Source organism: Gouania willdenowi, chromosome 5 (assembly GCF_900634775.1).
Source record: "Gouania willdenowi chromosome 5, fGouWil2.1, whole genome shotgun sequence".
Classification (NCBI taxonomy): Eukaryota; Metazoa; Chordata; class Actinopteri; order Blenniiformes; family Gobiesocidae; genus Gouania; species Gouania willdenowi.
The window spans coordinates 3,372,219-3,386,282 of record NC_041048.1 but is presented as its reverse complement, the minus strand read 5'-3'; the positions used below and the strand labels follow the sequence as shown (position 1 = coordinate 3,386,282).

At 35.2% G+C, this 14,064-nt stretch overlaps 2 protein-coding genes across 2 annotated transcripts in view; one reads left to right on the top strand and one right to left on the bottom strand.

Moving 5' to 3' along the window:
• ripor3 (RIPOR family member 3) overlaps positions 1-3,288 on the top strand; it is a 39,035-nt gene extending 35,747 nt beyond the window's left edge. The window contains 4 exon segments of the mRNA XM_028446303.1: positions 1,026-1,228; positions 2,110-2,193; positions 2,263-2,353; positions 2,898-3,288. Of these exon segments, the coding sequence (XP_028302104.1) occupies positions 1,026-1,228; positions 2,110-2,193; positions 2,263-2,353; positions 2,898-2,998 (479 nt within the window). The 3' untranslated portion in view covers positions 2,999-3,288.
• Positions 3,289-4,491: 1,203 nt separating this feature from the next.
• Positions 4,492-11,636, bottom strand: blcap (bladder cancer associated protein). Its single transcript, XM_028446390.1, has 2 exons — positions 11,510-11,636; positions 4,492-5,776 (listed from the first exon to the last, which is right to left on the bottom strand). The coding sequence occupies exon 2, from the start codon at positions 5,631-5,633 to the stop codon at positions 5,370-5,372; it is 264 nt and encodes an 87-aa protein (XP_028302191.1). The 5' UTR covers positions 5,634-5,776; positions 11,510-11,636; the 3' UTR covers positions 4,492-5,369.
• Between the last annotated feature and the right edge of the window lie 2,428 nt (positions 11,637-14,064).

Here is a 14,064-nt window from a genome sequence, read left to right as displayed (position 1 = left end):
AAGAAAAAAGAAAAGGAAATTCATTTTTTATGTCAGCTGTTGAAAGTTTGTTTATTGTTCCACTCCATGTGAAGTAAATGTCGACGTGAATCATTATTTTTGCACTTTAGTTCCACAATGCATTTTTTCTCCCCCCCCGGTTCATATTTAATGTAGTCTAATAAATTAATTCTCTTTTCATTTTTGCTACATTTTTAGGGTTCTCATTATTACTTTTGTGTGTGTAGGTGTTTCGTTTAGTGTCAATGATCTTTATTGTCAATAAAGAAACAACTTTAAGAAGATTGGCATTAAACTGAAAATGTCCTCCCGTTTGTCACGCCCCACCTGTCATATCTCTGTTCCCCACCAGGGGGCGCTACACTTTGAAAAGCACTGATCTATGCTAACTAGTTTCTTACTTTCATGTGCACTTTTCATTTATACTCCTTCAACAACATAAAAAAATATAAATATAATATAAAACATCACTACATATCGGATAAAATCAATATTTTCACACCAATCATCTGAGAATAAAGAGCTGTTAGAATAATGTGTAAATATCAGGCAATAGGGTAAAGCAGCTAAGCTCCATATAATATGTTATGGTTTCATTTTCATCAAAAAACCAAAACTTATTATGTAGACGTCAAGGACACATCACAGCGATCAGCAGACGCCTCTGAAGAAGACTGGCAGTTGACAGTCGAAACATGATGTCAGGAGATCATTGTACATTTCTTGAAAAACATTGTCTGAATAAATTAAACCTTATTAAACATATTATTTAAAAAGTAAAAACAAGACAAATGAACTTATTTGAATTATTACAGCTGAGCTCAATATTTGATATTTAATGTTATTATAGCAATATCTGTGATTACAAATAAAGTATTAAATATAAAATAAAAGACTAATGAGCAGACTTTAAGCAGTATTTTTGATAAGAATGGTAAAGGTCAGTCATATGTGGTTGAATTGTTGTCTGATCAGTGGCTTAAATAGTGCTTTCATAATCATGCATGATGCCACATGTGTTGCAGAGTACTTGCTCTCTGCCCTGAGGGGCCCCAAGAGGAGGCGGGCCCTAAACAGACTACGTGGTCGACGTGTTACAGATCTGTTTCCTCTCAGCCTCACCCTGCAGACCCTCTCCTCCCTGCAGACGGACTCCAACCACAAGGTCTGCAAAGCTGCAGCCAACTGCCTCTGCAGAGCCAACGGCTGCAAAGCCTTCAGGACCAAGGTTCCAAACCCAGTCTAGTCCAGTACAACACCAGTATGCAAATACAGCAGGTGTAGCTTTAAAACATGATAACTCAGAATATACATTTGTGCTGCCATCAGCAATTCAGCCCAGCAGATACAGAATGTCAAAGATGTTCACTTCTGAAAAGAAAGCACAAAACTTTGTACATGGGATTTTTTGAATATGCTGAATCTATTTTTGATGGGATCCACGTCGGCAAACCATTGGTTCCCACTCAAAATCAAAAAATCCAACATGGCCACCATCCATAATGCCAATTTGGATAATTTGTCATAATTTTGGTTCTATTTGACATAGAAACATGATCTCAGTGGTGAATTATAGGTTTTCAGGCTCAAGGAATTAAATAAAATATCTTAAAATACCATAAATTGTGCTTGGAGCAAGATCCAAGATGGCCACCATCGTTCAATTCTGTTTGACACAGAAACATGATCTTTGTGGCAAAATGTAGATTTTTTAGGACAAGGATTGTCAAACAGAACCAAAGTTATGGGAAGATTGAAATTCACAATACAGATGGCGGCCATCTTGGATCTTGCTCCGAGCACAATTTCCAGTATTTTAAGATATTTTATTTAATTCCTTGAGCCTGAAAACCTATAATTCCCCACTGAGACCATGTTTCTATGTCAAATAAAACCAAAGTTATGACAAAAAACAAAAAACCACCATGCACAGATAACATCTTACCCTAATATTGCTACATATCTGCCAGGCTATATATAATAAAACAGTTTATTCAGAATTATCAGTTGATTTATTTCATTATTTAGCCTAGTGGCATTTTCATTAAGAAACCATCTCTTTTATTTCTTGGATGAAGATAAAGCTTTAAGTGTGACCTCCATCTGCAGGCGCTGGTTTACTACACACAGAGCCTGAGGAGCTCTGATGTTCCAACGCAGCACGGTGCATGTTTGGCTCTTAAATACCTCAGGGTGAGCACAACACACACACACACACACTGATCTACACACACATTCTCAGTGTGTGTTTGTGTTCACCAGGCCACTGAAAGTGTGGATCACATCGCAGATTTATGGAAATCACCAGATGAGGATCTTCGTAGTGCTGCCAGAGAAACTGTCTTATCTTTTGGTAATAAAATGGTTCAATCCATCATTTCAACATATTTCAAAGACATCCCTCACTCAAAAATTCTCAATTTTTTTTACCAATTGTTTCATAATTATTCAATAGTCACACTGTACATATTTAGTTTGATCTGATGAATACTTTTTGAGATATGTACAATTTAATGAGGGGGGTTTGTGCTGATTTTTCCATTTTCTTTTTCCAATATCTCAGGAACCACATCATATATGAAACTATATATAGATATATATAAATAATACAGCTCCACCTACTCTCTCAATATAAATATCTGCTATACTGTACATACTGTCTGGTGGATGCATATCTGAAGCAGCATTTAATTACTTTTATGTTAATTATGCATTTTGAAGGAAAAATACTCCCAAAAAGGAGAAAATGTAGAATATGAGAGATCTGTTCATAATAAATATTATGATACCCCACTCACTAAATTGTCCATATCTCAAAAATGAATTGTTGAAATAACATGGAATGACCCTTATGTTTTTAAATGTGTCAATGTGTATATTTTTTGTACAATTTGAAGGTAAAAAAGGATACGAGGCGTTTCAGAGGATGGACCAGCTCTACATTGAGATGCAGGAGGAAGCCTATCAGAACCAAGAGACTCAGATCACCATCCTATAGGAAATGATGCAAATGTCCAAAAGACAAAAAGTGTCTCCTGAGAAGAATCAAAGTGAAGCAGCTTCTCTCACAGCTGTTGATCCACAATCGTTACTAAACCTTCCAGCATGACTTTGGTTTTAAAGCCTATAGTGGTTATACTTGGTCTTAATGTTGCTGTTAAGCTTTGTTAAAGCCTGATATGTAGCAATGACCAAAAATATAACAAGACCCCAATTGTTATTAATTTTTATTTTTTTTTAATAAAACCCGAAATGTAATAAGGTCAATAATATAACAAAAATGCTGAGCTTGACATGTAATTAATGTTTTTTTTAATAAAACCCAAAATGTTACAACTGGTCGATAATGTAACAAGATGCTGAGTCCAAATGTAAAAACTTTATACAGTATATATATATATACATTTTTTTTCTGCCATTATCACATTATAGGCAGGCAAAAAAAAAAGTTCCCTTAATAGTGTAATAATTTTATTTTACATCATAGTTTAAGTCAATAATTTATGGATTAAATGACTTATTAATTTAGTTCAGGAGCCAAATAAGGAGCAGTTTGAACTCAAGCGATCCACAGATTTTATGCAGGAACACGAGTTACTTCCACATTATTGTGTCCTAGTTTACACTTGTATGTATACATGAAATGCAAAATATGTAAGAAACAATATTCAAGCAATAAGTGACAGATATCAGTCCCAACAGAATCTTCTCTTTAAATTCCCTAGATTTTGTGACAATTTATTTTTAATTATGGGAAACAATATGTAATAATTTGAGGAAAATTAAAGGTTTTTTCCAACTGTTTAACATAAAAAATGAAGAGTAAAATTCAAGCACTTTCAAGATAAAATATAAACTTTTACAAGGAATATTACATATTCCTGGTTGTTGTTAGGGATGTCCCGATACAACTTTTTCACTTCTAATATTGCAGCCTCGCACGTCAGCCGATACCGATATTGATCCGATACGATATCCGATACGATATCAGCACAAATCATACATACTTTTATGACTTATTTTGTAGTGTGGAATGTTAGAAAAGGCTTGATCATGTGATGTTACTCAAACAGAACAATAGTCAGTAACAGTACGTTACTTTGTTAGTGTGTGAACCACAGTCACCTATAGATAGATGTGCTGGAGTGGAACATTTTATCTGAGAGCTTATATCAGTGATTTTAGATGCAGGCCGATAAAATCCGATATTCGTTTTCTGGCTGATATCGGACCGATATCAATATCGGATCATGACACCTCTAGTTATTGTGTGAAAAGTCTGTCACTGTGTTGATGCTAATGTTAATGTAGCACATGAACCACACATAACACTTCAAACTAAGGCAATTGTCAAGAAACAGAGGAAGTGAGCAGATGGAATCTTTCGTTACGTCTCCAGTCTTTGGATCCGAGTTGTTCAAACTTTATCCAGGAGGGCAGCAATCCCATGTCTGAGTGGATGTTGGACACAAGAGTGAATCACACGCTATCTCATCTCCAGAAGAAAATGTTTTATTAAATTAAAACCAAAGCAAACTTGTAGCAGGAAGCTGAACCAACATCAGACGCTCGTCACGCACACGCCGACAGAAATAGAAACAAACCTGACACTCGACGGCAGCGGAAAACTGGGAAACTCCCACTGAGCTGTAAACGTGATGCCGCACGTGTGCTGCTCCATGTGGCTTGAAACGCACATCAACTTCCTGTTTGTTCACCTGTTGCTCAACATCGATCCGCATCTTACGGTCACACAAAAACACGCCCCCCAAAAAAGTTACAGTCTTTCAATCCGTCAAACGCACAAATCCAGGACAGTTTCGTTTTTGTGACCCTTTTGGAAACAACCATCAGAAATTTGTTGTATTTCACCAACACTCAAAATGTGGACGACAAAAAAAAAAAAGAAGAAAAAAAAACGAGCTGGAAATCATGCAAAAGAAAAACAAAAAAAGAACAAAATACAGCAATAAGAGGAATTGTTTTTGGTAGCGATGGGAACGAGAATAGAAGACAACGTGGAGGTGATTGTCCATCAGTGAGTGTGTGTGTGTGTGTGTGTGCTGTGGCTTGTATTAGGTTGATTTGTGGGGACGTTTGGCAGTTGGGACACTTTGTTCAGACGGAGTCTCAGATGAGTGGAGGAGTTCTTAGTTTACAGCATGAAAAAAACAGCAAAAACACCTTTTTCCTGCGGTACCATCTTTGGCTCCGTGCCACGCGCTCTACGTAGATGAAGAGTCATGATCATTGTCATCCATCGCTTCCATCACAGCTTACTGGCAGTACCATCCTAATGACGCTCCCCTGAAAACATTATAGAAACCCTCATCCCCCGCCCAACAACACTACCACATATCCTCGTGGTCCTAAGTCCCCACCATGGTGTGGTCGTGGGCGGAGTCTGGCAGTGAAGCATCCTGGCAGTGGTAGAGGAAGCAGTTTCCCCAGCAGCTGTAGCAGATGAGGAAGAGCGCAGCCAGGAAGACCAAGGCACAGATGGTGCAGGGCTTCCTCTCCAACAGGAAGCTGAGCAGGTAGAAGCCCATGAACATGGAGTGGTTGAACCACAGCGCTGGGTTCAGGGGCTTCGGGATCAGCAACACGGGGAGGAGCCACTGGAGGCAATACATCACGTCTGTTGTTGTTTCTGGGAGAAGAGACGGGAAAACTGAGGAGGAGGAGGAGTCACAGCAGGTGGTCCAATCCCACAAAGTGACAGTGACACCGGAAAAGGTGAAACAAGGCGGATGCCGACGACGTCATCAGGTCAACTCTGGAGGAAGAAGAAAAAACATCTCAACAACAGTGTCATCCTGAAAACAGTTCAAGTATTTTTATTGGGTTTCCATGGTGACCCATTTTTTTTATTTTTCAAAAACATCACACACTATAGGCCTGAGCAATATGGACCAAAACTCATACATCGATTATTTTAACTTGATAAAGTTTGACAATAAAAACCATTCTGGGTTATATTTGCTGATGAAAAATGCCACATAAACACATTTATCAACAAAGAGCTGCAAAATAGGTGCCAAATTAGTGTTTTTCTCCTCTAAGGGACAGCACGTGTGAGTGAGTTCTGTAGTGTGACTTATTTAGGGGAAGGTCTGAGTTAGAATGCACTCAGTGTTCTTTGCTTTTCATGCTGTTCTGAGAAGTAGCGAAAGCAGAAACTCCTAAAACAAGTATTTTAATACAAAATTAGCTATAAAATATTTATCAGAAATATGGAAAAATGGTAAAGAATGACTGTTTTTTTTACTGTACTCTATAAATAATATTAATTACGTGTATGATGTGATTTGTTCTGTGATTGTATAAATCAAAACAAGTTAAAAAAAAACAAAAACATATAGATATATCTCGATATTGTCATTTTCTATATCGCCAAAAGTGAAAACTCGATATACCTTGAATCACGATATATTGCCCAGCCCAACCATATACACCCAACACACAGACACAAAAAATGAAATAAATATATGTATACATTAGGCATGCAACACTTCTCTACAATATGTTGAACCACAATTCAATACTAACTTGTAAACTGTGTTTTTTTTAACGGTTTGACGTATAGGCTCCGCCCATTGTCTGTCTCTCTAAATTGGCTTGACTGTGTGCCTGTGAGTCAGCGCACAGGGATTACACACCCAGCTACGTGAGTTAATAAGCCAATCACAACATGGTGACGCTGACAACGTTGTTTACTTTTAGCATAGTTAGCATGGTTAGCAGTGAGAAAGCACCACAGTCTTTAAAGTCAGCAATGTGGGAACATTTAACTTTTATTGTCCAGTTTAACGACAAAGAAGAGAAAATGGGGAACAAAAAAAAAACAGTGTCTGTTAGAGCTGCACGATTATGGCCAAAATGATTATCACGATTATTTGGATCAATATTTTAGTCACAATTATTTATCATTTTAGGGAAAACGTCTGTATTTTTAATGAACTACTTCTTAAACAATATGTGGACATTTTAGAGTGCAAAAGAAAAGCTTTAAACAAGAATATTGATAAATACTGAAATTTACCCAAGAATTTGCCAAAATGTGCTGGACTTACTATAAATACACTGTTACAGAGTGAAACTCCTTGAAAACAATTACAGCGTATAAAGCAAAGTTAAGAACATTAGGCACCAGTCACCAGGACAGTGTCACCAGGACTAAATAATTCATTAAGGACTTATGTCAATAAACTCAAGAGGGCGTGTCAACAAGTTCAACACGAACGCCACACCTACAAAAAAAAAATCCATCAGAGGCCACATTTTAAACGTAAAAATCGCTGATGATCAGGTTAATTTAATTATGGAGGCCAAAATCATAAACACGATTAAAATGTGATTAATTGTGCAGCCTTAGTGTCTGTAAATATTGTTTTAGTCATATCTCCTATTTAAATGAAACACTTCACACATGACTGAAGCCCAGTGATGTGATTGTGTGAAGCAGGATGACCAACAGGAAACACCGTCATCTATAAACCAACAGTCCCTCCCACTGCCTTGGTTCACACATACTGTACTCCATTAGAGAAACAGTGAAATAATAAATGTGTTCATCACCAGGGATTTACAGCTGTTTACAGTGGTTGGAGACGTGGGCTACGTCATCTTTTAAATACGCTGGATCCACAATACAAAATAAATAACCAGTTTGAGTTTAATACAGGTTTATTTATTGAAAGTAAAGCATTTCTGTCTATTTATTTTATTTTTGAATGAATACTTCCCTAGTTTGTATATGGGCTGCCAGGTTAAGCACTTGTCCTTTGGAGGCGTTATTTTATTTTACAAGATAAGACGGAGTGATGTCGCCCCCTACACTACATTTTCAGCAACATGGGGGGCTTTTCTGCAGTTTTATCCTTATTTGAAGTTGTTGAATGTTTTCTGTTGCACTTTTTGATCATGTAATGCACTTTGATCTGCCTTGTGTATGAAATACGCTATACAAATAAATTGGCCTTGCCTTTATTAATCGCTACCGCCGTAATAATTGTTGCATAATTGGACACAAATCCGTTTGAGTTGACCTTACTGTTAGGTAAGAAACAGGAAATAGACAATATAAGCATTCTATATAAAACACACATTACACAACATGGTGAGTGTCATCATGCTGTGAGTGAGTCAGATGCTTTCAATGCCAAACGTTGGATAACAAAACAGATGAAGGCTCTTCTTTTATAGGAATCTATTAAAGCTGTTGGACTGAAGCGACGCCTCTCTGTGTACGTTAACGTCACGTACTGACACACACTTATTACATGACTAGAGCTGGGTATCATGGCCAATTTCCTGAATCGATTCGATTTCGATGAATAAGGTTGTGAATCGATTTCGATATTTTGGTATTGCTCTTTCAAATTTTACTTGGATATTTGTGAGATGGTTCCAAACTTCTGACTGAACTTTGGGGCGGCTTTAGTGGTGTGCACTGGCATGAATCTGACCGATACGATACGATTCGCATGTCACGATACGATACATCCCGATTACAAATAAATCAATATAATCACAATATCAATAATTACACATTTCACCTTTACAAATAGAAAATAATATGAAATACAGCTTATTTCATTTATTTTTTTAAACTTGCAAGAACAAGTAAATGGTAATTATTAACTAACTGTAATTCATGTACAATTATCAAAAACCAGTGCAATCTTTATTAAACTGTCAAATTATATTATTCAAAAAAGTTTAACTTTTGCTTGTACAATAGATGCTGATTGTGTAAAGTTCTTAAATTATCTTCCATATACATCTATAAACGTTCACAGTATGTTTTATGAAAATAAAGTGGTAGTTTAACAAGGTTTGATGTGGTTCACTGACACCTAGTGACCGAACGTTTACGTGTTATGCATATGTTAGCGCAATTAAATGGTTGGGTTTTTTTTTTCCATTAAAAAACATGATTAAAAAATTGATTTCAACATTCTTTTGAATCGATACAATAATCGCACAATGAAATATTGCGATATATCGCCAAACATTTTTTCTTACACCCCTAGGCTACTTATCTAGCGGAGCTTCATCTGCACAGTAGTCGACTTTGCTAACACCAGACTATAGCGGAACAGTAGGGTGGTTATATTTTTATATAATTCAATTTTTTTTAGCGATTTTGGAAAATTTCAATGAAATCAATTCAAGATCAATTAAATCGATTTTTTTCTCAGCTCTAAACATGACATTAAATAAATGAGAGCTAACTAACGTGTGCCGTAGGTTTAAAATAGCTACTATTAAAAGAACAACTGCTGTGGCTGACTGGACAACAAAAACTAGCAGGTTACTGTCAGCAACAGCTGCCACACACACACACACACACACACACACACACACACACACACACACACACACACACACACACACACACACACACACACACACACACACACACACACACACACACACAGCTCAGAGGAAACTATGTCACGCACCTAAAAATGAACCTCATCAAGTTACAACATGATCAGATATAGAAATACACAGAGTAGATCTGCATTCACTGACTGATACTGAACCTCAATAAGGCTCATCCACAGATGGTGGGAGCAGAAACTTCTTAAGAAATCTAAGACTATTTGCCACAAATAGTTTGGTGCATTGCATTGCGGGATGTGCAGTCCCTGCAGACCAAGGATTCTAAATCTTTAGGGTCGTTGTGAGACACTGGGAGGGGGTCGACAGATGCCTTCAAGAAACTAAGAATTTTTTTTAACAATTTGAGCCCATTTTTGCACTTTTTCTGCCACTACAAAAAACTCGACATATATTAACCTAATTTCATCACTTTTTCTTGCCATATTTTTGCTCCTTTTAATAAATTTTTGTGACATTACTCCCAATTCTGCCACTTCTCCATCAAATTTCAAAGCCTTTTCTGCACATTTTTTTTTCCACTTTCAAGACATTTTTCACCCTTTCCACCTAATGTCACATGTATTGACCCATTATTGTCACTTTTAACCTCTATTCACTATATTTCATGCTTATTGTTTGCCAATTTAACCACATTCAAAATTTGTCATGCCCAATATTTATCAGTTTAAACTAATTGTTCCAATATTGACACTTTTTACCACTTTTTCTGTCCGTTTTTGACCACTCTAATTAGCAACTTTTAACCAATTTCTGTGGTTTCTAAAATCCCATTTCACCACCTTAGACTTAAAAGTGAAAACAAACGTGAAGAAACTGACGTTAATTTCACATAGTTAGCCTGATCTTTTCCATTTCCTGAAACGCTTTCTTTGTCCCATAATTCTGACTGAACTCAGGCTTTAGCTTCGCTCTTTGTAAAACATACCTGAAGATGTAGCATTGGGAAGCTAGCTTAGCTTAGCGACAATAAAGCGACGAAAGGAGTAAACTCTGTGTTTATATTAACTCTTTACATACACATTTCATTTGGTAAAATGTTTTAATCTGAAGCTACAGTGAAGTTTCGACTCGGGGGGACATTTACACATTGAAATGTTTACGATAATTCGTATGGTGTTGTGGTGTAAAGTGACCCCGAGTCAAACGCTGACTGTCCGGAAGCGCGCATAAGCTTTTTTTAATAACACGTAGCAACTAAAACTCGTCACCACGCGATTTCAGTCAAATACAACGTTATTAACTTATACTGCAAGAAATTTACCAGCATTAGTCATTTTAAAAATCATCTAATTTTACAGTTATTCCTAAAAAAAAACACACAAATATTTATCTAACCCTGCAACCCCTAAATAAACAAATAAATACAATACGTGCAACCAAAAATTAATGTTTATCACATTGCGTTTAACCCTTTTACTACATAAATGGTCATTATTTTATAGTCCTATAATCTGCTACTTTAGGAACAGTTTTAACATGATTTTATCAGTGTTTTCTTTATTTTAGTTGTTATTCTTCATATAATAATAAGAAGAAGAAGAAGAAGAAGAAGAAGAAGAAGAAATAATACAAAGCAGAAGTGACAATTATTAGTTCCACTGGGGCTAAAATATTATTACAAGTGTAAGGTAGTTTGTTCAATTCAGCAATAACAACAACAAAAATAAAACACTAATAATAATCTGTATACAAATTATTTGTTGTATCATCCCAGATACTTTGCACTCGTGGTTCACTTCACAAAATAAAATAAATACTACTTTATAAAGAATTACACACTATTTTTGATTCATTGATGAACAAACGTCTACATTTCCACAATGATTAAATACGTATTTGTTTGTTATTGTTTTGATTTTATAAATTATTGAAAACTTCTCCAGCAAAGTGAATGACGCACCTGAGCTAGAATTATTACAATAGTAGCTTTAGTAGCTCATCACGAGGACACACTTTGACACATGATCACTTTTAGTTACAACACCAGAGGCTAGCCTGAAGGATTAGCTATAAAAACAAAAGCAGGGACCGACAAACAGAAAATATCCTGCGACCACAGCCCGTCTGTGAATGAAAGTGTGCGTTTATATAAACCAACCTGTCATGTTTTCGGTTCATTCTCAGCAAAAATAATCCAGCAAAACCATTCTCGTCTTGAACGCGCACCAAGCTAACAGCTAACAGCTAGCAAACCAGCCAACACAGCCGAAAGAAAGGACCCCTGCTGCAAAACTGGAACCGAGTGTATAGCAGCCTATGGCCTGCCTGATTAAAAAATTACATTCTAATGTTTTTAACAGGCAAACTTCCAACTCATTCTGGTAAAGTGTTGGTTTTACACGTTGTATTTGAAGTCTTTAAAAACTCGAAAATGTTAAAGAAGATTGTATTTTTTATTTGATTTGTATCGCTTCTTTTTATTCTAAATGAATGACAGCTTGATTCATATTTGCTTACTTTGTTTCATTTATATGTGATATGCACAAACAATATTACCTGTTTTGTTTGATTGTTTTATTTTGTTTTCTATGATTGTTTACCATAATACTGTTTAATCTTAAGTGAATTGAACAAATAATATAAGTTGCTTTAAGTAGCTGTTCCCTTGGCAAGTTCTTAATTTTGATATTTTTTAGTAAATTGTAAAATGCCATATTTTTTTATTCTTGTACGTATTTGTCATCTAAAAAAAAAAAGGTTTTACATGTGTAAATTAACAAATAAGTGCATTATTACATATATATATATATATATATATATATATATATATATATATATATATATATATATATACACAGGATATATATATGTACACAGTATATATATTTAGCGTACACTGAATGCTATAAACTAAGTAAAGACAAACAACAAAAAACAGTTTTTTTTCTGTTATAGCCTGTTCATGGCTATAACAGAAAAAAAAATGTTTATATCAAGCATATATCAAGCTTCTAGTCTTAATTGTGTGTCGAAAAAAAAAAGGAATACAATTTAAAAAAAGAAATAAAAAAAATACGAAATGACTCCAAAAACACACTAAGTGTCAAAATAATACACAAAAGGACAATAAAATACACAAAATGATCCCAAAGATATGCAAAATTACAGAATAATAAATAAAAAGCACAATAAAAACACACAAAATGACAGGATAATACAAAAATGGACAATAAAAATACATAAATTGAGTACAAAAATACACAGAATGACAGAATGTTACACAAAAGGACAATAAAAAACACAGAAAATGACAGAATAATACAAAAATGAACAATAAAAAAAAGAAAGAAAAATTGTCTTAAAACCTATACAACAAAACGCACAAAATGACTCCAAAAATTATGTAACACCTTTGTTCTGTCCTGTGTTAATGCTCTGATCAGTCATTGTTCTAAATACTGATGATAATGTGACCCTCAGATCAGATAATCACATTTTTGTGGCCCCTGCTGTGATAATAGCTGCTCATCTGTGATCTGTGAAAGGTAAGAAGTGGAAGTTTGTCCTTTGTTGTTTGCGTTCAACTTTGTGCAAAAATGTGTTTAACTGACTGAAGTTAATTATGTATGTAACCCAGTAAACACCAACAACATTAAAGTGAGTCACTTTATTTCTTAAACTCCCCTTTTTACACTAGCAATGAAAAACTGACAATAACAACAACAAAAGACATTCATAAAACATCTTTATTTTGTAACAAACATCTTTGTTTTGTGCTACGAGCAATGAAACTGTAACAGAAACTAAACGTCATCATCATGACCAACTCTTAATAATGTGAAAGAAAAGCGTCCATGAAAACAACTTGGTTGAAAAACATTCACTTCAACCTAAAAAGACAAGAAAACACAACCAATAAAACTCTCAATCCAAGTCTCATTCAGCAAAATAAAAGCCACATTAGCTGCCTGTTTGGTTCTTATTGGTGTTTTCTGCATTGCTAAAAGCTAAGCTACATGCGGCGCATTCATTCAGATGACGTCTGAATATTTATTCCCATCGGAGACACTGAACTGGCCTAAATTCTGCTCGGCTGAGAAATGAGTTCACAGAAGCCACATAAATAACATTGTTACATGAGAACAGTCAGAGTAAAAGAGTTCAACCACATAATGAAGATAAAACCCATGTTGTTATAGAGACATAAAGGCTTTTTGTCAATGACGGAGTAACGGAGCCAAGATAACTGTTCACTATTTAAATAATGACTCCACAAGCATCGACTTCACAAGGCCTCAAACTAATGCTGTGTAATTCTCATGTCATACGGTGATTTTTTGGAGTCATTTTGTGTGTTTTATTGTAGTTTTGTATGTAAATTGAAGTAATTTTGTGTTTTATTGCCAATTTGTCCAAATTTTCTCATCATTAAGTGTATTTTGCTATTATTTTGTGTAATGTTGTCAACATTTAGTGCAATTTTGTTATCATTTAAGTGAATTTTTGTCATTTTGTGTGTTTTTGGATTCATTTTGTGTTCTGTTGCCATTTTGTGTGTTTTGGGGGGTTATTTTGTCAATTTTTGTTGTCATCAAGTGTATTTTTCTGTCATTTTGTGTGCGTTTATTACAAGTTAGTTAATTTTTGTTGCCATTTTGTGTATTTTTATGTTATTTTGTGTGTTTTTGGGGTTAATCTGTCAACTTTTTCTCA

What these genes read in the sequence shown, in the direction of transcription:
- blcap (XM_028446390.1), bottom strand. Translation starts at nt 5,633, where the DNA reads ATGTATTGCCTCCAGTGGCTCCTCCCCGTGTTGCTGATCCCGAAGCCC.